Below are 22,382 nucleotides of genomic sequence, written 5' to 3' on the forward strand. Positions count from 1 at the left end.
AAAATGTCCAAAATCGTGGAGATGTTAGAGGATGTTAGACTGATGAATACAGGATATCGCACCCATTGTGCAAATGACCTGTGAATATTTCCAACTTAGTTTTAAGCATTTAGCTCTCTATGCGGTATCTAGGTGAACTAATAAGAGGTGGACAAGTTAAAGCTATATTACATTCGCGTGCAATCTCTATTTATAGAAAGACCTCATCTTTCAGTTATCTCTATAACATCTGCACGCTTCTTCCAAAATCTCTTATAGCGTTACTAGTTGAGGCTTTCATTATCAAATATGAGGTCCTGAGTTTGATTTTTTTTCAAAGCATTTTATAGTGCTATTTTCTTGATTCAACAATTTTTTCCTAAAACTAATGCAAGAGAAGGGATTTGAACCCTTAACCCCACTTTAAAATGGTTGAGGCCTTGACCATCATTACACTCATTGACTTATCACACTAAATGTAACAAAATTATATATGTTCAAATTTAGACTTTAGAGGTTTAGATACAATTAAAAGGATTTGAACCTTATACCCTCATTTGAATTATACAACTCTTGGCCAATATGTCACTTATTGGTTAAAACCATAATTGTCACAGAAATAATATATATTCATTTTTAGCACAAATAATTTTTATATTAAATTTGAAATATTTTATTGTGACTAACGATAACTGGCCGCCCGCCCGCCTGTGCTCACTCCAATGATAACTGGGTTTCAAACTTGTGTTTTGGTTTCTCAATTTTACAATCTAAAAAGATCAGTTTAGCCCAAGTCCCGATAAACAAGCAAAAGTAAGGGGGCATGTTGAAATGAATCAAGTGCATAAAATTAAAATAAAGCAAAGCAATGTAAATGAGTTAAAACTAATTTGTTTATCATGTTGCATCAAGAACAATATGGCTCCATTCATAATATTTAGATTTTATGGCTTCATATCACAAAACGTTTTTATGTTTGGCTTGTAATGTGCAAAACGTGCATACATTTCAATTTTTTGCATTTTCACCTCTATTTTACCTCTATCTCCACGTTTCATTACGGAAAACTTCTTTTTTCCCCATTTTTAATGTAAAATTACAATATACCCTCATATTTAAATAACATAAAAAAATAAATAAAGAATAAATTGCAATTTTACTCCTAAACTTTTTAAAAAGTGTAAATTAGTCCGAATAAATTATTAAAATATTAAAAATAACCAAAAAAATAATAAATAAAACTCTTTCTCTCTTCTCTTCTTCTCCTTCCCCTCACTTCGCCACCTCCACCACCACCACCACCACCACCAAAACTATCGAAATTTCTACAACAGATATTCTATCCATGAAGGAGTACAGTTAATTGAACAAATTTTGAAAAAACCATCACCAATCCCTAAAATCCAAATGGGGCCGCCATCTTAGAAGCCAAAAAACTTCAACCAACCACTTCCCAAACCTCCAAACCTTCATACCCCCAGAAAGTCGTCACTCCCCTCTACACATGCCACCCAACATTCAACCTTAATGCCAACGATTTGGTCAAAACTGCAAGCAAAAATACCCAACTTGGGAATGCAAATACTGGTGGCACCACCTGTTCTGGTGAGACCTATGCCATTCCCAATATATCAATCGACTATACTCACCAAAACGTCTCTATTCATGATCTCAAAATATCAACAGATGCACAAAATCAAAATCTACAGCAACAACTTTCAATTTCTTATTGAGCAATAATTGGCCAGAATTTTTGGGGCATATTAAAATGAAATTGATGGAAACCCATTGTTGTAGCAAGTCTAACAAAGCCGAAATAGGTGGCGACAGTGGGAACCACAATGGGCGTCGAAACTGATGAAAAAAGATAGCGTGTTGCGCGCACGATAAGCTGTGTTTTTGGCTGATTTTGGCCATATAAATTTATTTTTTTTGTTCAATTTGTTTATGGGAAAGCATTAAAGGGTTGATGGCAGCTGTTTGTGGTGTGAGCTCCGATGTTTTAGGTTGCGATTGGGTGGTGGTTGTTGAGATGGAGGCCGACAGCTCCATCAATCTCCGAAATAATGAGTAGGGGGTGGGGTGAGGTGTGAGAAGAAACGTATGGACGTTTTCTGCTATAAAACATTTTGAAAAATTTGGGCCCATAGCTGCAATTTATTTTTATTTTTATTTTTTTTGTTATATTTGAACATGAGGATATATTGGTCATTTTAAGTTACAAATGGTGAAAATGATGTTTTCCGTAATGAAAGATGAAAATATGGATGAAAATATAAAAATTTGAAATGTAGGGACGATTTGTGCTATTAAGCCAATTTTTTGTCTCTATAGTTTGAAACATAGTTATCAGACCCAACTCGAACATCGACCCAATCAAGGTACCGGGTCACTGGGTTACTGGTTGGACCAATGAACCAGTGGTCGGACCGGTGGATCATTATTTAAAAATGATTTAATAATTTTTAAAGTATAATTTTTTATTTTTGTGTTTGAGACAAAATTAAAGTTTTCAAGTTCTTTCTCACTAATTTTTCTACACATTTAAATTAATGATTTTTGAACTCATTTATCAGTGATAATGGCTAAATTTTGATTTTATAATTTTGTATATTATATTTAAAAATATATTTTTCCCTTTTTGGGATTTACAATTTATTTATTAGTTATTTACAAAAATTTTGTGTATTATCTATTCAAATGTATCTTAGTTAAAATTAATTTTTTCCAAACAAAATAAGTATATAAAATAATTATTTGAAATTACAAAATGAATGTAAATGTTGGACTAATTTCTTTAAAAAAGTTTCTAAAAGTAGTAAATTATTCATAGGTTAGATATAATTTATTAAACAAAAGACAATAAAATATTGCTTGCACTAGTGGTAAGGTTGTGTTCTACTTACTTAGAGGTCAATGGTTAAATCTTTGGTACCTACAATTTCAATGTAAAAGAGTTTTATAATTTGGTTTAAAAATTAATCAGGTTGAACAGGGCTAAACCGGCCCGAAAATTATTCAAAAATCACCTATTTGACCGGGCCACTTGCATTTATATAAAGGACTAAGCTGCTTTGTACAGCTCGGGCTGTACAGCAGCTTTCACAGCCCCCTCACAATGAGGGGGCCCCACCTCTATTTTTTTTAATGTGTGCGGACCCCCCAATGTGAGGGGGTTGTGAAAAAAGGTGTGAACCGTGCTGTAGCTATAGCACGGTCCTTATATAAAATAAGTTGGCCCGGCCCAGTCAAGGGCTCGGGTCACCGGTTTACCGATCGAGCCGATTTTAATAACTATGGTTTGAAACTTTGAACTATGAAAGAACTCCCAACTTATGTCTTCTTTTATGATTATTCTGAAAGGTTTATTTTTGAAAAAAAAAAAAAGCAAAAGATTTGACTTAGAATATTTTTTGAGAAATTTTTTAAATACAAAATATTCTTTATTTTAAAGAGCTATCAGCTATGCTTAAAAATAAGCTCAAAGAGACTCTATTTTAACTTTTAAACTATTCATAAATTTTAACAATTTATTTCTTAAATTATTTAAACCACATTTAAGTTAATTTGCCATTGGCATATAAAAATTGTGTTAAATACAATATGAGGATAAATCAATAAATTTAGAGAGGCTCTTTGAGCATCTTTAAATTTGAATAGCAAAAATTTTTATGCATTCCAACAATGCTCTCTATTTTGGCCCTTCATTTTGCTTTTCTCAAGAAATATTTATTACTTTCTCCTCATATGTCATTTAACTTAATTTTTTATACGTCAAAGGTTGGCTTGAATAGTTTAAAAAATAGAGTATTAAATTCTGTGACTTATTAATGTAATCATTATACGTTGATAATAGAGAGAGTTTTACTCTCTAAATTCAGAGAGTCAAACTTGTTGGGAAAATTTTAATTTGTTATGTGAGCCTATATATGTAATTAACTGTGTATAAGGCTACCTTAAAGTAAAACTCAAAATTAAAGTGAACTAATGAAGAATTAAAATTTTGGCCAGGGCATCTAAATAAAGTAGGGATCGAATTATATGTATAGAAACTAGATTCCTTTAGAATTGTATTTTATGATGTAGTGAAATATATATGGAAACCATATATATGATTACGATCTCCAATTCATATGCAATTTCTCATTCTTTATATCATCCCTTCAACACAAGAATACAAGAAAAAACATATTGAAGAGGAAAATCCAAAATTCACAACCAAAAATCAAGAGAATGGATCAAGAAGCAAAACCAAGAACAAGAACTAAAGAATCAAACAAGGCAGTCAATATTGAAAGCAAGAAACTAATCAAGAATGGATTCCAAATTGATTTTCAAGATTCAAGATCTAGTAATAAAGAAACATTCCCTAAGAATTAAAGTGTGTTCCACATTATTAATTTTTTAGGTGATTTGACATGGAGGATCCTAACAATAAATGAATTTAAAATTTCAAGATCTAAAGTTTATAGTTTTATAAAGTTTCATAAAACTTCAACAAAAGTTACTATCTATTTTAAAAAGTTATTAATAAAGAATCTCTTGGAGATGCTTTTAAGTCCCCATCCTTTGGTGTTGATTGGTCTTTATTTCTAGATAAGATTCTCCAAAAATTTATATAGGTACCATTAGGTTTGACTAAAAAGATTAGTAAAAGATTTAAGTCAAAGTCTACAATAATTTTAACAACACATTTCGTAAAATTCACAAAACTTTTCAATTACACATTTGATCAACTTTTTATCAAATTGTATTAAAAATCTAATTTATAGCAAAACCAAATAACGAAAAAAATTTCCTTGTTCGCGTAGTTTGGCACCCTAAGTCATTCAAATATTTTAAAAAAGTATTATTCATTATAATTTCGAGGCACAAAATATCTTTGAACCTTTCTTTATTAGTTCTCTAGTTAGAATAAATTTCCTTATCAGTGAGTTCCTATCAATATCACTGGCTAGGAAAAATGGTTATGACTTCTTGTACAAAAGAGAAAGGGAAGGCAGAGACTTCGTATCACCCAATTGGTCTTTATTTTTATAAAAGAATTTCCCAAAAAGTTATATACATAGGAACCCAATTATACACTTACATTGTGGATGAAGAACATTAGTTTTGTTATGGTAAAATTTAGTTACATTTTCTAAAGGAATGTGTGACATGGAAGACCTCCATATTGGCGTCAAGTCATATTTTCATTGGCCACATCACACATTTCATTTTAAAAAACTAACTGAATTGAAACAAATGACTAAACAAAAACAAAAACTAAACTTTTGTAAGTAAATTGAAGCAAAATGAAGTTCGATGTTTGACATGAAACTTTCCCATAAGGTATGATATGGATTAATCAAAGATTACGAGCTCAAGTTTTGTCATACCCATTAAATAAAATTATTCACGTATTAGGTTTTATTGGGAAAACTAGATCATGCCCACGGGTAAGGGGGAGCACATTGAAGATATTATTTAAATGATATGTATTTTGCCCACTTTAACAATTTAGTCTTTTAGATCAAGTGGTTTGATAATCAAGTTAAGTTATTTGAATATTTAGGTGATTAGTATTCAATGTGACTTCAGTGCACGAAAATCTCCAAAATTCTCTAATTCAAAGAAATTCTCTTGTAATTTAGATAGTCTTTCCTTAATAAACTGTTCAAAGAAATGAACGATGAACATATGAGAAAATAAATATTTCTTACTTGTTAAATCAATGAATTCCAATATGAGTTCCAATAGGTACTCATAGCTTGAAAGAGTTTGGACTTTTTAAAACAAAAAAATAATAAATAATAATAAATAAATAAAAATGAAGACTTGACTTCATCACACGATAATCTTATATATCATATTTACTAGTTTTGCCTTGCGAATCAAATGATCTAGAATTTCATTATAAACTTTTGGCATGAACTAGTGTCCTAAGTAATATCAAGCCTTTGTTTGAGCCTCATTCTATAAAACTAATTTTCAACCATATATTTTCTCAATAAAATAAATTTACCTGTAAATTCAAAACTCTATGAATAATCACTATTATAAAACTTATTTTTCTTAAAAATGGGGCTCAGACATCCTCTCAATAAGCCTTAGGATTGTTGCAGAAAATGTAAAGAGACAAGGCTTTAAAGGTCAAATCAGAATTGAAGCTGTGGTAAAAATAAAAAATAAAAATGAAAATGGGTAAAATTGAAAAATAGGCGATACAACTGATTCTTTTGTTATTTTATCGATTTTTTCCGATTTTTGCAAGGTAATTGAGACCAATCCTATTCAAACTCTTGGTTTACTGGTTGGACCAATCGGTTCGACCCGATTCTTATAACGGTAGTCTTACGGGATAATTCTAAATAAATATGATAGTTACCATTTTGATAATTCGAATCAAATTCATCACTATAGAATTTCATTATGGAGTTTTCCCACAAATTAGTATCTAAATGTTTGACAAACCAACCTAGGTATTAATCCAAAAATTAAATAAAGAAATAAATATTTTGTTCTTTTTATAAAATAAAATTGAAAAACTAGTAAAATCAGAAACCGGGTAAAACCATCAATTTCTTAGTTCTTTTTCCCATTTTTGCCATGCAACAATATTGGTTTTGCCTAGTATTCGATTTTTAAAACAGTGGTCTTAATTGAAAATATACTGCAAATATTATCCATTTATAATTTATGGTTTCTTTTTGTAAATATTCAAAGGAGATAAAGGACTTTTAGCAATGTTTTGTGTCATGAAATCTCTCTAATTTTTTGTTGTGTTTCTCTCGCTAGCTTTAAATTTGAAAGAGTTTCACATAAATTGTGCAATTTGGTGTAATGAGTGATCTTGAAAATTATGAGCCACAATCACAAGATGAGATAATCATCAAGTTCAATCGACCACAGATTTTATTAACTTCTAACAAAATTTATTAAATTTTTTTTTCAAGCAATGCCAAACAAGTCTAAAGTAAAGATTACAGAAAATTCAAAATACATTTTTCCTTTAAACCAAGAAGTTTTCAGACAAAGAAAAGCTACTAAAAAAGACTATCCAACTCAGCGATAACTCCTTAAGAAAAAGCCATGAAGTATCAAATCAATTACCCATCATTAAATAATGCCGTGGTTTACGGTATTGACTTCTTGGATAAAAAAAACAAATGGGAAGGCTCTTAAGCCCCAACTCAGCATAACTCCTTGGGAAAAAGTCATGAATTTTTAAATCAATAAGTTCCCATCATTAAATAATGCAGTGGATTAAGGTATTGACGTCTTGGATAAAAAACAAATAGGAAGACTTGACTTAAACCCCACCCCTTCAATTGATGGTTATTTTCCAGAAAAGATTTTCCAAAAAATTATGTACTTATGTAAAATTATTAGTAAATTTTTAGGAGAAATAATACTGAATGTCACAAAATTATATTCATCGTGAGTTCTACTAATAAATTGGAAAAGAGCTTGGACTTTTTTGTAACAAAAACAAAAAAATCAAGACTTGACTACTTCATCTTATTGATTTCTAGTTTTTATTCCTGGAATAGATTCTCACTTAAGTTTACACAATAATTTTATATATCATATTACTAGTTGTGACATATGAATCCAAGTCATTGACCAATAATTTCGTTATAAAGTTTTGGCACGAATTAATGTCTTAAGTAATGTTCAATAAGCACTAGCATTAATGCGAAAAAGTAAAGAGAACAGACTCAAAAGGTTGAATCATAATTAAAGTTGTGGTCAAAAAATTAAATAAACAAATAAGTGATTTTATACTTTATTTGATCCAATTTTTATAACAGCTGTCTTAATTGAGTAACTATAATGCATAAATTTATCTATTCACTTTTAATGAAAATTGACATGATTTCTTTTATATTAATTACAGAAGAACTTTCTGCAATGTTGCATACTATCATATATCTTCAAATTTTCTTGGTGGAACAAATTGTTTCGATCCAATTATTATAATAGTGACTTAACTAAAACAACGCTAGAAAGATTCTCCATTCATAATATATGGAAATTGCAATGATTTCTTTAGTAAATATTTAAGGGAGATAAAGGTCTTTAGCATGTATGCCATGATATCTCATTAATTTTTGTTGTGTTTCTCTAGCTAGCTTTAAATTTGAAAGAGTTCTATGTAAATTTTTGTACAAGATTAGGTGCTTACATATAGCTTCTTTAACTTCACTTCACATGTTTTCTATACTAACGTCTCTCCCCAGACATTCACTTTTCCTTTATCATTATTGCGCATTATGAATCACATGACAAAGAAAAGTTTAGAGTTCAATTTTAACACAAAACTTAAATGACCAGTTTTTAATTTTCCAATGCAGAGATCTCATTCTTAAAAGCAAAGAATAATCACATATTGAAAAATAGAGGAAGAAGACGAAGAGAGTAGCGAGAGAGGTTCTGAATATTTGTTTCTATTCTATTTTGAGGATAAAAGCTGGCAAATATAGGTTCACAACTTCAGCTGGTAATGTAAGCTAGTTAATTAAGAAAAGAAATTTCGACGGACTTGTGTACGCAAGAGTGTATTTTTTCAATTTTACCAGTGACATTTCCAAATTAAGAACATTAGTCCATCCATCCAATATTATTACTCAACTTGAGGGCGCTCTGCAACTTCACTACTGAAGTGGCATCGCCCTTGGCCATTGCCTCATTGAAGTTGAGTTATAATACGAAAGATGAGTAATTCTGCTCAAAATTAGGTAGCCCACAGTTACTTTTACATTTGAAGACGTGAACATTTCCAATGTTAAATTTAATTTTTTTTTTTAAAAAAATGGGGCATAAACAACCTTTAAATAAGTCCGAGAATTGATGCAAAAAGAGTAAAGAGACAAGGCTTAAGAGATAGAATCAGAATTTAAGCTGAAAATCGAAAAATAGACGAATCAACCGACTCCTTTGTTGTCGATTTTTCAGATTTTCACAAGGTAATTGAGACCAAATCCTATCCAAACTCTCAGTTTACTAGTTGGACCAATCGGTTCGATCTGATTCTTATAACGGTAGTCTTACGGGATAATCCTAAATATGATAGTTGCTATTTTGATAATTCGAATCAAATTCATCACTCTAGAATTTGATTATGAAGTTTTCCCACAAATTAGTATCTAAATAGTGTTTGATGAACCAACCTGGGTATTAATTCAAAAATTAAATAAAGAAATAAAGATTATATTGTTGTGTATCTCTATTTAGTTTTAAATTTGAAAGAGCATCATTTAAGTTGTGCAGTTTGATATAACGAGTGATCTTGAAAAAAATCAACAGGTTCACAAATTTAAGGGAAAACTACAACGGAGGTCCCAAACCTTTCATTTTTTTGCAGAGTATACCTTAACATTTCATTTTTGAGGCCACAATCCCAAAACTTTCACTTTAATTGCAATCGGGGTCCAAATGATCAATTCCATTTAGAATGTCGTTAGTCAACACCGAAATTGGAATTTTGATTCAAATGAGGGGTAAAATGGTAAATAAACATTTTCTATAGTAAAACAATTCAAATAATTATATAAAAATCAACAAAACACCAACAACTTCTTCTTCTCCAAACATCTCACTCCCCACCCCCAAAATCAAAAACAAAAACAAAAACCAAACACAATCACTCCGACCACTGCAAACCCATCACCTCCACTACAGTACCGCCCGACCATCATCGCCACTACCACACTGCAATGTATCGTACCTCACCAAGAACCCAATGCCAAATGAAATTAAGAATTGTATCAAAGCCGAAGAAAGGGTGTTCGTTGGAAGATCTGCCTTCAATCCCAAATCATGGGGTTAAATCGGTCATATCGAAAAAGAAGCTAACTTGCCTTGCCTGCTTCTCCATTAGCTCTCCTAAAGGTGGTATTGTCAACAGGCAGCTACTCATCAGCTTTGAGAAAAAAATTTAAGACCAAAAGCATAGGCGGAGCTGAATTACCAAAATAACTGAGTTTTGTGGGGAAAAAATTGAGCAAAAATTAATTGCTCTCTAGTAAGCATATTGTTAAGACATACACAAAATTAACTTTGTGGGTGATTGCATTGACGATGGCTGCAGTGGGCGATGTAGCATTGTGCGTATTGGGGGCGGTGTGGCATCGTGTGTATTGGAGGAGGTGGTCGGTGGTGATTGGTTTGGTGATTTTTTGTTTTAGGTTGGGATGGGATGGGTGGATGTTTGGAGAAGATGAAGTTGTTTGTGATGTCTAGAGAAGATGAAGTTAGTATAGAAAATGTTCATTCACCATTTTAACCTTAACTTAATTTGCCAATTTGAGTCAAAATTCCAGTTTCCGTGTTGGCTAACAACATTCTAGACGAAATCTATGATTTGGACTCCGGTTGCCGTTGAAGCGAAAGGTTTGGGACTGTGGGCTCAAAAATGAAAGGTTAAGGTATACTCTGCAACAAAATGAAAGATTTGGGACCTTTGCTACAATTTTTCCCAAATTTAATTAACTTCTAACATCATTAAATAATGTCGTGGATTAAGGTATTGACTTCTTGGATAAAAAACCAATGGGAAGACTTGACTTAAACCTCACCCCTTCAACTGATGTTTATTTTCCAGGAAAGATTCTCCAAAACATGAAGTACTTTGGATAAAATTATGAGTAAATTTTTAGGATGGATGATGTTGGATATCACAAAATTATATTCATCATGACTTTGAGACATGGAACATCTTCAAACTTATTTTATTGCAGTTCTCTAATTTGAAGAAATTCTTTTCTTGAATTATAGACAGTTTTTCCTTAATAAATTGTTCTGAATAATGAGCCATGAGAAAATAAATATGACATACTTGTTAAATATATGAGTTCTACTAATGACTTGGAAAAGGGTTTGGACTTTTTTTGTAACAAAAACAAAAAATCAAGACTTGATTACATCATCTCATTAATTTCTAGTTTCTATTCATGGAATAGATTCTTACTAAAATTTGCAGTTGACTTCCAAATTATAAGTTTACACGATAATTTTATATATCGTATTACTAGTAATGTCATATGAATCAAAATCATTGAACGATAAGTTCGTTATAAAATTTTGGCACGAATTAGTATCTTAAGTTATGTTCAATAAGCACTAGCATTGATGCGAAAAAAGTAAAGAGAACATACTCAAAAGATTGCATCAGCATAAAAGTTGTGGTCAAAAAATTAAATAAACAAAAAAGTGATTTTATATTTTTTAACAAAATAGAATTTGAATAACTGATAAAATTAAAAATAGATGATAAGGCCGATTCCTTGATTTTTTTAATCGATTTTTATAATTTTCAATTTTCGCAAAATGTTACTAAGACTAGTTTCTTTCAATTCTTGTTTTACAGGTTGAACCAATATGTTTGATCCAATTTTTATAGCAGATGTCTTAATTGAGTAACTATAATGCATAAATTTATCATACACCATTAATGAAAATTGACATGATTTTTGTTATCTTAATTATCGAAGAACTGTCAACAATGCTACATACTATTATATATCTTCAAATTTTCTTGGTGGAACCAATTGTTTCGATCCAATTCTTATAATCTTATAACAGTGGCCTTAACTGAAACAACACTAGAAAGATTATCCATTCATAATGTATGGAAATTGGAATGGTTTCTTTTGTAAATATTTATGGAGATAAAGGTCTTTAGCAATGTTGTATGCCATGATATCTCATTAATTTTTGTTTTGTTCCTCTAGCTAGCTTTAAATTTGAAAGAGTTCTATATAAATATTTGCAATTTTGTATAAATTTTTTGACAAGATTCGGTGCTTACATATAGCTTCTTTAACTTCACTTCACATGTTTTCTCAATTGACGTCTCTCCAAATATTCACTTTTTCCTTTATCATTACTGGGCATCATGAATCACATGAAGAGTTTGCAACAAAGAAAAGTTTAGAGTTCAGTTTCAACACAAAACTTAAATGATCAGTTTTTAATTTTCCAATGTAGAGATTTGATTCTTAAAAGTAAAGAGTAATCACATATTGAAAAATAGAGGAAGAAGACGGAGAGAGTAGCGAGAGAGGTTCTGAATATTTGTTTCTATTCTATTTTGAGGATAAAAGCTGGCTAATAGAGGTTCACAACTTCAAACTGGTAACGTAACCTAGTTAATTAATGAAGAAAAGAAATTTCGATGCAAGTGTGTACACAAGAGTGTATTTTTTCAATTTTACCAGTAGCATTTCCAAATTAAGAACATTATTCCATCCATCCATTAATATTACTCACCTTGAGGGCGCTCTGCAACTTCACTTCTGAAGTAGCATCGCCCTTGGCCATTGCCTCATCGAAGTTGAGTTATAATACGAAAGATGAGTAATTCTGCTCAAAATTAGGTAGCCCATAGTTACTTTTACATTTGAAGACGTGAACATTTCCAATGTTAATTTTGGGCTATGTTTTACCTTTTCCTATAAAAAACCTCACTAAAACCTCGGTACGGGGCCATAAACAATCACATTCTTCACAGGCTGGTCCTGGCCAACCCAAGTGCAATTGTCCGTATGCCTAATTGTCTTCAAATACTGTTGCTGGTTCAGTCTACCGAGCAACCCAAGGGCAACGTGGCTGCAATGTTCATTCTCATAAAAACAAGTAGTTCTTCCATGAGCTCAGGAATGATAGGCCATGAACTAGAGGCTGGTAAGTAATTTGGAAGTTTCAGAGGGATTCTTACAATACCATTCCAGTAAGTAATGTTTCAGTACAATGTTTAAACAGGAGCCAAAAAAAATCTTGCTTTAACATCCATTGTCTTTCATATATTAGGTTTTCAGCAGCACAAGTTTCTCGCACAAGCATTATGCTTTGTACTCTTATTTACACATTGGACTCTGAATCTAGGAGGGTGAATGAAAAGCAAAAAGAGTCGAAAAAGAAACATCCACTCAACTTGACATATACACCAAAATTCAGAGTTGCCTGCAGTAATAAAACTAATTAGCTAAATTACAAGGCAATAAATATATATACGCTTGAAGTATTCTTATTCTCAACAGAATTCAGGAACAATGTTAATTAAGTGAAATCCTCACTAAAGAAAATTAGTGTTGTATACTAAGAACTTTTATGCAAGAAGAATAAGACAAAGTTAGGGAAATGCCTCAAATGATTATGAGATGCTGATGAAAGGATAAAAACTTGAAATGTTTACAGAAAAGTGAAAAGGGAGGAATCCTTTGACAAGGATAATAATAGTTTTGCTCTAATTTTTTGAGATGCTCTAGAAAAGGTTGATGTTATGAGATTGATATCCTAATGTCTGAATTCAGGCATGGATTCCCAGCTGGACATCGTGCATGAAAATTGTAGAGACTTAGTAAAAATCTTAGGACTTGGTAAAAATCTCAGTGGCTTTAGATTTTTTTAACTTTTAATCCAACAAAGAAGGAAACAGGTCCTTTTGCTTTTCTTTTAGAAATAAGGAACAATTAAGAATTGGTATCCCTTTTTTATAGTGGGTTGCCAAAGGGTTTTCGTATGTTGTCACATCATGGAAGTGCTTGTCAAATTATGCCAGCAGCTTTAGCTTACTTAGCTTTTCAGTTGACACCAAAAATTTGAGCCCTCTTGAGTATCCTAAAATTGTAGAAGCTTCTTATCTTGAAAGCTACTGCAGTCATCTTGATCACTCTTGCGATTCTTTACTAGCATCCCTTCTATAAATTTGACTTCAACACATGCAGATCAAAAGTTTAGAGTTGGTAGGTTTAGCAACCGGTGAAGGAAAAGAACCATTTATAATGAAGGATACAATTTGAGCAATACAAGTGGTGACAACTGCAAGAAGAGAAAGAGCAGAACCTAGAATGTTGAGCTGTAGAACAGTTACAGTTGCAATTCCAACACCTAGAAGCAGGACCATCCGAGAAAGCTTAATGCTTTGACTGCAAAATAAATGCAATATGGTAAAACAAAAGATATGGAAATTATTAGGAAAAAATCCACAGTTGGGAGGATGAAAGAAAATGTTAATTGTACAAAAGTAAGACCTACTCTAATCTAAAGGAATTTAGTGAGAAATTGCATATGTCCAATTAAAAGTTGCAAGTAAGAAAAATACATGAATGTCCAGTTCAGTCATGTACATTTTTTATAAGTCTAAGAGCCTCGCATTATGTTCTGCTAAGGTCATTATTTATTCATAGGAAATTCCAGCGATCATCCTTCGTCAGCAACCTACTAGTTCATTTAGGGGATGGTTGCTGTCATACATCTTTCAAGCACTATGCAGATCAAATGGCCAACGGACTCAGAAATGAAGATCCATTTGATGAAGCTTCCTAAAAAATCTAATGTGTGGTGAAGAAAAGGTTCCAAACTACACATATAAAATCTAACAAGTGGTGGAGAAAAAACTCCATAGTATATTTCATAATAATGATCAAGGAGCCAGCATAAACTACAAAAGTGATACAATATCTAGGAAGCAGATAGTCACAGATGCCAACTACTGTGCGCAGAAAGGGATCAAATGTGTGGTGATCCACCTGAAATTCTTGCTTAGGAGAAGCGTTTACAATAGTCCTGTACATGGGATGATTGCCAGCTTTGTCAGCCAGTAAAGTGAAACAATAAATCCTCAATTCGTAAACATCAGTGAGAAAGAGTTCAATGTTGGACATTGTAAGTAGATAGGAAAGAGATGCCTGATAGAAACCAACAGAATCGAATCCCAAGCTGAGGTTCAATAATCCAATTGAAATCCCATTCAGATTACTAAATCCAATTACAATTTGTGATTCTATTGGTTTGTGTTCGAAGAATTTCAACCGTAATGCCACATGAAGAGAACAGAAAGTCACCGATATATGCCAGCTGGTCAAAGTTGTAGCTGTAAAATGAAAATAATTGTATAAAAATCATCTTCTTCTTAATCTTTATCGTTTTTTAATAACATTTAGCTGTTTCCCAAAAGAAAACTTCAACAGAACAAATCAACGTCACAATGATGGACTTTTTCCTTTCTAAATCTAATTACAGCATCAAATTATGAGGTTAAGAAAAAATATAAACTTCTCCATCAGGAATTAGAAACTGGACTTCTTCCTTTCTATATATAATTACATCAAATTATGATGTTAGGAGAAAAATATAAACTGCTCTATTGGAAATTAAAAGCTGGAACAAATGAAGTAATATTCTTACTATTTATAGCATGTTCGGCATGCTCAACCGAGCATGCTCAGTTGAACGAATACTTTTAGTAACAAAAGCAATCAGCTAGGACTTATGCAGCTGCGTCACTTCGAGTTCAATAACAATACAATTCAAAATTTGACAAGAACCTCCTCTTCTAAAATAACAGCATGATTACAGGTCCTCAACTGGATTAAATTATACCAATTCCATCAATTCAGAAAGAATTTGCACCAAGGAATAAAAGTAATGTAATGACACATGAATTTTTTAAGCATAGACGCAATATACAGAGCAATTACAAGAACATTCAATTCATTATGGTACAAAAATATCATTTTTTAAACAAGGGAAATAAAATACCAAATGTAGAATATTAATGTCACATCTCTCATTTTTTTAGTCAAAGTCAAGGAAAAATATTTGGTCAAAGTCAAAGTCATTAAGGACTTAAGTTGAACAAATAACTTTTATGGGGCTTAAATTGAAATTTCGAGTAATTGAAGGTTAGGAAAGATATAATAAAGGAATCCAAGGATTTAGTTTCTATTATGGGAAAAGAAATGACTAAATGTAATATTGTCTGAAGAAGGTGGACTTTCCTTGCAATTATTTAATATTTACCCATTAAATAGCATTTATTTTATGTATTTTCTCATATATTTTGGGGAAAGAGAGAGAGAAGAGTCGAGAGAGACCAAGAGGAGGAGGAGTAGGAGGAAGAAGAAGAAGAAGAAGAAGAAGAAGAGGAGAAGAAGAAGAATTTTCAAGTTAGGGTTCTCAAATTCTTCAACTTCTCATTTGGTTTAGAATGGTAAGTATGAATTTATTGAATTAAATTTTTAAGGGTTATGGAAAACTTGCTTTAATTCAAAGTCTAGGAAGAAATATGTGTTATTGATATGTATTTGATGATTAAAATAAGTATATGTCAAAGAAATATGTGTTTGGAAATTAGTGTTGAAGAAAGTGGAAACTTTGGAAATGAGTTTGTGATATAAAGATATATTATTTGAAATTCTTGGAATTGTGTGACGCTAAAAACTTAAATTAAGGATTTGAGGTTGAAATTCTCCATTTTTTTTTAGCAGTTTTCGAGTTTTTGCAAAACAGGGGCTAGTTTTGAAATTCTGCCCAGAAAGGTGTTATTTCTGTCAATTTTTTGGTGACAGATTTCAATACTCAGAAATTGGTGCTGTTTTCAATATGTTGGAATTATAGTGCTAGTTTTGTCAATCATCTAATTTTGGTGGATTTTTAGTATTGGAACCAAATTAAGTGTTAAATATTTGACGTTTTGATGTTAAAATAATTTATATAAAGAAGTATATGTTGTTCATGACTCTAAATGGGATTATGAGATTGAAAATAAAATATGTGAAGTTTTCATTGGTAAATTATTATTTCTAATGGTAAGAAAATACTCAAGAAATGCTTGTGAAGGAATATGATTTATTATAGCGAGAGCATAATATCATACTCGGAATTTTAAAGTGATGAGGCAATGAGAATATCGAAACCATGATCGACTATAACTTTATGAGTGGATATAAAACTTATTTTTCAGAAATAAGTCTTCTTTAAATTTTAAAATTATTTATTTTATAAAGTTGATTTCATAGCATGATTTTCAGAATAAAATGGATTTTATTATCAATTGCTTTTAAAGTTAAATTCAGTTTAGTTAAATTATTTTAGTAGCATGTTATATTCTTATTACATGTTTCAGTTTAGTTAAATTATTTTAGTAGCATATTATATTCTTATTACATGTTTCAGTATAGTTAAGTTATTTCTAAAAACCACCAGAAAGTACCTAGGTGATTTTACCCCAATTTGCACTATGTGAATGTGTTTCCACAGTGTATGACTAGTTATAGTGATTTTACCCGCTCTGCACTATCGTGAATGTGTTTCTATAGTGTATGACCAGATTATCAGAGATCTTTGGGATCTACTCTCGTACACATATAGGCTTTGGGTCATGTACTAGGGTGATTAGCCTTTGGGGAAACTCTATGTACGTATGACCAGATTATCAGATTTGAATGGCTTTGCCTTGTACATCGAGATTACTCTGTACATAAGTAAGACTATTCATTGGGTACTCTTTATGGTGTGATTTTTCAGTATTTATTCAGTTCTCAGATTTCAGATTATGGAATTTAGTTAATTCAGTTTTCAAAATAAAGCTTTCAACTTATAGTATTGACTAGTAGCAATATTTCATAGATTTTCATGAATATCAGATTATTCGTTAACTTTACATCTACTTATCTAGAATTAAGAACAAAGAATTGTATGATGCAATCATGTTTTGGTTTTTAAAAGTGTTACCAGACTTCAGAATTTTTCAAAGATTTAATAAAGTTAGAATTTTCAAAAAATTTGTAGAACGGAAAAAGTAAGTTTATTCGCAAATTATCCACTCACCGAGCTATAAGCTCATATGTCTTTTCATCTTTTTCCTTATCAGATAGCAGCTGAATTGAACAGCTTTGGAGCTTGTTGTTCCGCCATATTGAGTCACGCGTCATAGGTTGTATGGCCTACTTTACCAGACTATGTAGTACATGTTTCTTTGTGTTATATGTAGTTTATGTCAGAAAAGGTTATCATGGGTTCACTGCATATTTGGCATCTTTAGTATATTTGAGAAATGTTGGTTGCTAATAAAGGAAATGTTGATTTGCCGACATTTTATTTGAATAGTTTGTATTTTGAGGAACTAGCGTATCCTATTTATATTATAGGTATTGATTTGAGGAAAATTAGTTGTTGTTCAGTGGTTTTAGTTCATATTTCAAGGGGAATTCTGTCAAAATTTTGTTAAAAATATTCTTCTGTCAAGCAAGTCAAGTTGCCTTGGTGGTGGGTCCGACGTTTACCTGATATCTACCATCGGCGCATGACACATGTCGAATCCATTAAGGTAATTCAGGACGGGTCGTGTCAATTAAAACTCACCAAAAATGAAATGTGAAGTGCTAATGAGTGGTTTATTGCATATCACAATAGAAACTGACGAAACGACTGACAGAGTCAAAGCCCCTATCATCCCCGATAGAAATCCTGTGTTCTAAGTCATCTTTCAGTTTTTCCCTAAACCAAAAATTCAATAATTCGATCAAATCATATAATTCTCAACAATAACAATTTGAACAAATTAAATCAAAATTTCCCACCTGTACGTCTGAATTTCAATTTTCTACAAAATCAGAACCAGCTGCGAATTATGTATCTCAGATTTGGAAAAATTAAGCAGTCCATCCACATTTGGTTTCACCAAAAATTCTCTATATAGGCATACGCTTAAATGAATTATAATATAAATATTTTAAGTCAATTTAACGTATTAATCATAATATAATTTATATCTTTCAGATGTAGAGGGGGGTTGTGATACCTTGCAAATTGCAATATTCTTGAGCCTACGAATTAATTTAAAATTCTATTTAAAAGGAAAAAAAAATGAGAAAATCGTTTAACCATAGAAACAAAAATTAAAAAAAATTTAAAATATCATTAAAGTGAAGTCTATTAGCCCAGAAATAGCAATGAAGTTTATTTTAAATTGTCAAAAAAGTCATTTTATTAATATTTTATAATGTTTCATATCAAGATTATTTAGAAGATAAATTGCAGTTTGATTGTCAATTAATGAACAAACTAATGAAATTTAAATTTAAAATTGAAGTTCAATAACTTTTAAAGCTAAAATTAAGTTTCGCAGTAATTTTCATTCAAAGTTCAATGATCACACATGAACTTTTCACACCAAGAAATGAAGTCATTGACTCAATTCACACACATCTTTCCAACAACAAATGAAGTCGACGATCCAACTATTCTCTATTATAACTATGAGCTCTAATTTCCGCTGACTTAGAACTTTCTACGTGTCTAATCAAAATTTTTGTACACAATAGTGATGATTTTAAAGTTATGAGGTCTTGTGGAAAATAGCTCAACGCCAAGATGATAAAAAGCTTAATTGACAAAATTCTTCATAAAAAATTGATTGCCATTTTAATCAGACAATAAAGTTTTCGACTTGCAACATCTGTTATGCAATTTTAGTAATTAAATTAGATTAATAGATGCCAATATATTTAGTTCGAGAAAAATAGATTCCACGAGGAATCAATATTTCAATAGTGATACGGTTGGTAAGTTCCCGAATCAGGGAATAAATCTACCAACTTCATATGATACTCATTTCATGTGAAACTTTCAAAGGAGAAAGAAAGAAAAAAAATCGAAATTATTCCTTAACATTCTACACATGGGCCTAAGTGGGAGCTAGTTACCAGCCACCTCAACAATAGAAATTCTCACTGTTCTCCTATTAGTACGTGTTATTGAATAGAACTAAACAAATATATAAAATTTTATCTTTTTTTCTCAATACTATCTAGTTTTATTAAGTCTTTTTAAAATGTACTGATGAATTTGTAGCGAAAGTACTTAAAATTGCCCTTTTTGAAATGTTTGTCCAAATTACAATTCAGCGGTGCGACATTGTAGTGATCCATCACTAGTGGTGACTTGAAACAAAAGGGCTTCACCTTTGAGATACGAGTTGCTCTGCCAATTTTGACCCCAATTTCTTGACATTTGTTGCCATCATGTTCTTGATCCTTTGGTCGACGCAAAATGGACACCTCCAGCACCACCAGGTTAGTGATCAACACTAGGTTGAAGTAGAAGTGCCCATTTATTGTAAACCTTATTCCTTCCTTCTTTGTGCAGGGGGCACTAAAAATTACCAACAAAAAATATATAAAATCGTGCAACTTTCAGGTCATTGATCTGAAAATTGAATATGATATTCATGTGAGACGACATGGTAAAGACAATCTTTTCTAAAAAAAGTAAGTTTTCTCTCGGCATGTTTGGCTAAGATTAAAATATTGACTTATAAGTGAATAAATAAATTTCGAAATAAGTAATTTAGTTATTTCGAAGTAATTTACTTACATAAAAGACAATTTTTAGTTAAGTAACTTTTTATTTAAGAAAAATAGAAAGTGATTGATAAGTGGATATGTTGTATTTTAGGAAATGTTGCTTGAATTTGTGCTTACTTAGTATGGTATAAAGAAGAAAATAATTAAAATTTTTGGTCAACTATCCAATATTGTGTATCATGATCGCTCTTGTATTAAAATGTCACCTTACCTTTGGAAAGATACGGGGACAATTCCAGCTCGATAGTGAGCAATTTGCAAGAATGCAGGCTTGGCCAAATCAAAATGTTGGAGGGGAGGATTGCACCACCCGCCATTGTTATTAGGCAGTGAAGGATTTGGTGGGACAAAAAATTTGTTTTTGTGACAATTATGGAGCCAGGGAGGCACCATTTAGCACCATTGGTGCAACTCATTTCGTAGCATGACCCCCAACTTAATCAATTGTTAAGTAAAGCAGTACTTAGTGCAGCAGTGTTGGTACCATAACCTTGACTGTACAAGTTGCCAAACCCACAGGCACCTCCTGCATTTTCAAATTGCAACGTTGGTTAGACCCTGTTTGATTTAGATAAGAATTAGATTTTTAGTAAATTTAAAATAAAAGTTGATGGAATTTGTGGTTGAAAAGTTGTAGATCTCATAAAATATGTTATCAAATTAATTGTTAATCTTAACTTTAAATTTTTATCAAATATTAAGCCACACCAAACAAAGGACTAGAATTGCTTACTCAAATTATTTAATCTTGTAGTAAATTATGTCGGAGTGTTTTCATTTATTAAGGAGAGTTAATATGCCAATGTGGCATACCTCAACTCACTATAATTACAAGCCATGTAGCCTCGACTAGACAAAGTTAACGATCAACACCACATGACACAACTTTGTAGCTTTGTTATTTGATTGGTGTCCAATTCAATGTATTAAGTACGCATGGACAGATATCACCTGCCACATATATTGTTTTTCAAAGCGCGTCTTGGAAATGTTTAAAATACGTACCCATAGAAAGTAACATGACCACTTAGCCATCCTCCATAATCACCATAAGTTCCATAGATATAGAGGCATAAGCTAAAGAAAGGCACAGGAGAAACTGCTGATATATTAGCCATTGAGAAACACAAAAATGAAGTAGTGAGATACAGAGAGAGAGGAGGAGAATGAGCATGGCCTTTTTTATATAGAAAAATGTAGGCTAGAGATTTGAGAGCTTAACACCACTAACCTCTGATAGCCACAAAAACTGAATCAAATTTTTGAGCACATGCATCTGTTCTGTATATCCATTGCTAATCTCATGGACCCTACAAGCACATGCATTCTTCAACTCATCAGGACTTTTTTTTTTTCGTTTTTTTTTTTTTTATTCTTGATTTTCTGTCCCATTTTTTAATTGCTTCTAAGGTCAAAATGTAATATTTTCAACCAATACACTACAATTGTATGTTAGCTAGGGAGATAGGTGGGAATAAATAAGATATCAAAAGTGTATTTGGGCAGATAAAGAATTTAGAAATCAAAGTCAACTGTTTATTTTGTTGATCAAATTCATAATTATTGGTAATTATTCAGTTTTGAGGTTAGTTCTTAAAAGTTGAATTTTGTTAAGAAAAGTAGCTTTAAATCTTGGTATATAAATTATTGTTTTCATATTGTAGGATGGGTTTCAGGCGCCATGGCGCCATGATTGAGAAAAAATGGTCCAATGATGCAGGCGCCATGGCGCCATGATTGAGAAAAAATGGTCCAATGATGCAGGCGCCATGGCGCCACTCATGGGCGCCCTGGCGCCCGACTCAGCTATTTATAGCTGGAGTTTTTTCCCCTTCATTTTAACACCCGAATTTTAGAGAGAAAAGTGAGAGAGCTTGGATTGAATTTAACAAGTAAGAGGTTGTTCTTCTTGGGGATAAATTCAAAGCTATTTTCTTTTCTTGGGGATTAACTTGAGGCTTGTTCAAGTAATCCAATCCATTGTTCTTCATTTATATATTGAAAATCATTTCTTCCCCATTTTCTTGTTCTTGAAGTGGTTTGAGATTTTTTTCGCATTGTCAAGCTTAATTTCTTGGGCAATCTTTGGGAGGTCATTTTCCCAACAATTTGGTATCAGAGCTACATCCTAAATCAAGGTGGTTGAGCTTCGATTTTGTGGTGAGTTGCTTGAACTTTGTTGTGCACAAGGTGTTTGTGAAAATTTCCAAGTGAACTTTGGTGATTTATTTTCGGTAAACAAGTGGATAAATCATGTCTACTAGAGGAATG

At 31.7% G+C, this 22,382-nt stretch overlaps 1 protein-coding gene and 1 long non-coding RNA gene across 2 annotated transcripts; one reads left to right on the top strand and one right to left on the bottom strand.

The window, feature by feature from the left end:
* Positions 1 to 13,581: 13,581 nt before the first annotated feature.
* On the bottom strand, positions 13,582 to 15,479 carry LOC111406529. The gene is made up of 5 exons (XM_023035939.1): positions 15,433 to 15,479; positions 14,776 to 14,836; positions 14,362 to 14,651; positions 13,771 to 13,889; positions 13,582 to 13,673 (listed from the first exon to the last, which is right to left on the bottom strand). Exons 1-5 carry the CDS (start codon positions 15,477 to 15,479, stop codon positions 13,582 to 13,584), a joined length of 609 nt encoding a protein of 202 aa, XP_022891707.1.
* Positions 15,480 to 15,866: 387 nt separating this feature from the next.
* On the top strand, positions 15,867 to 17,850 carry LOC111406950. The gene is made up of 2 exons (XR_002705007.1): positions 15,867 to 15,955; positions 17,618 to 17,850. It is a non-coding gene; the product is annotated as an uncharacterized LOC111406950 (long non-coding RNA).
* The last annotated feature ends 4,532 nt before the right edge of the window (positions 17,851 to 22,382 follow it).

Source organism: Olea europaea, chromosome 12 (genome assembly GCF_002742605.1).
Source record: "Olea europaea var. sylvestris chromosome 12, O_europaea_v1, whole genome shotgun sequence".
Classification (NCBI taxonomy): Eukaryota; Viridiplantae; Streptophyta; class Magnoliopsida; order Lamiales; family Oleaceae; genus Olea; species Olea europaea.

Coding starts and splice junctions, on each gene's coding strand:
- LOC111406529 (XM_023035939.1), bottom strand. CDS start 15,479: ATGATATTTTTGTACCATAATGAATTGAATGTTCTTGTAATTGCTCT. Junction 14,837..15,432: donor AATGTTCTTGTAATTGCTCT/GTATATTGCGTC, acceptor TTCATTTTACAG/CTACAACTTTGACCAGCTGG. Junction 13,890..14,361: donor ATTATGAAATATACTATGGA/GTTTTTTCTCCA, acceptor TTTATTTTGCAG/TCAAAGCATTAAGCTTTCTC.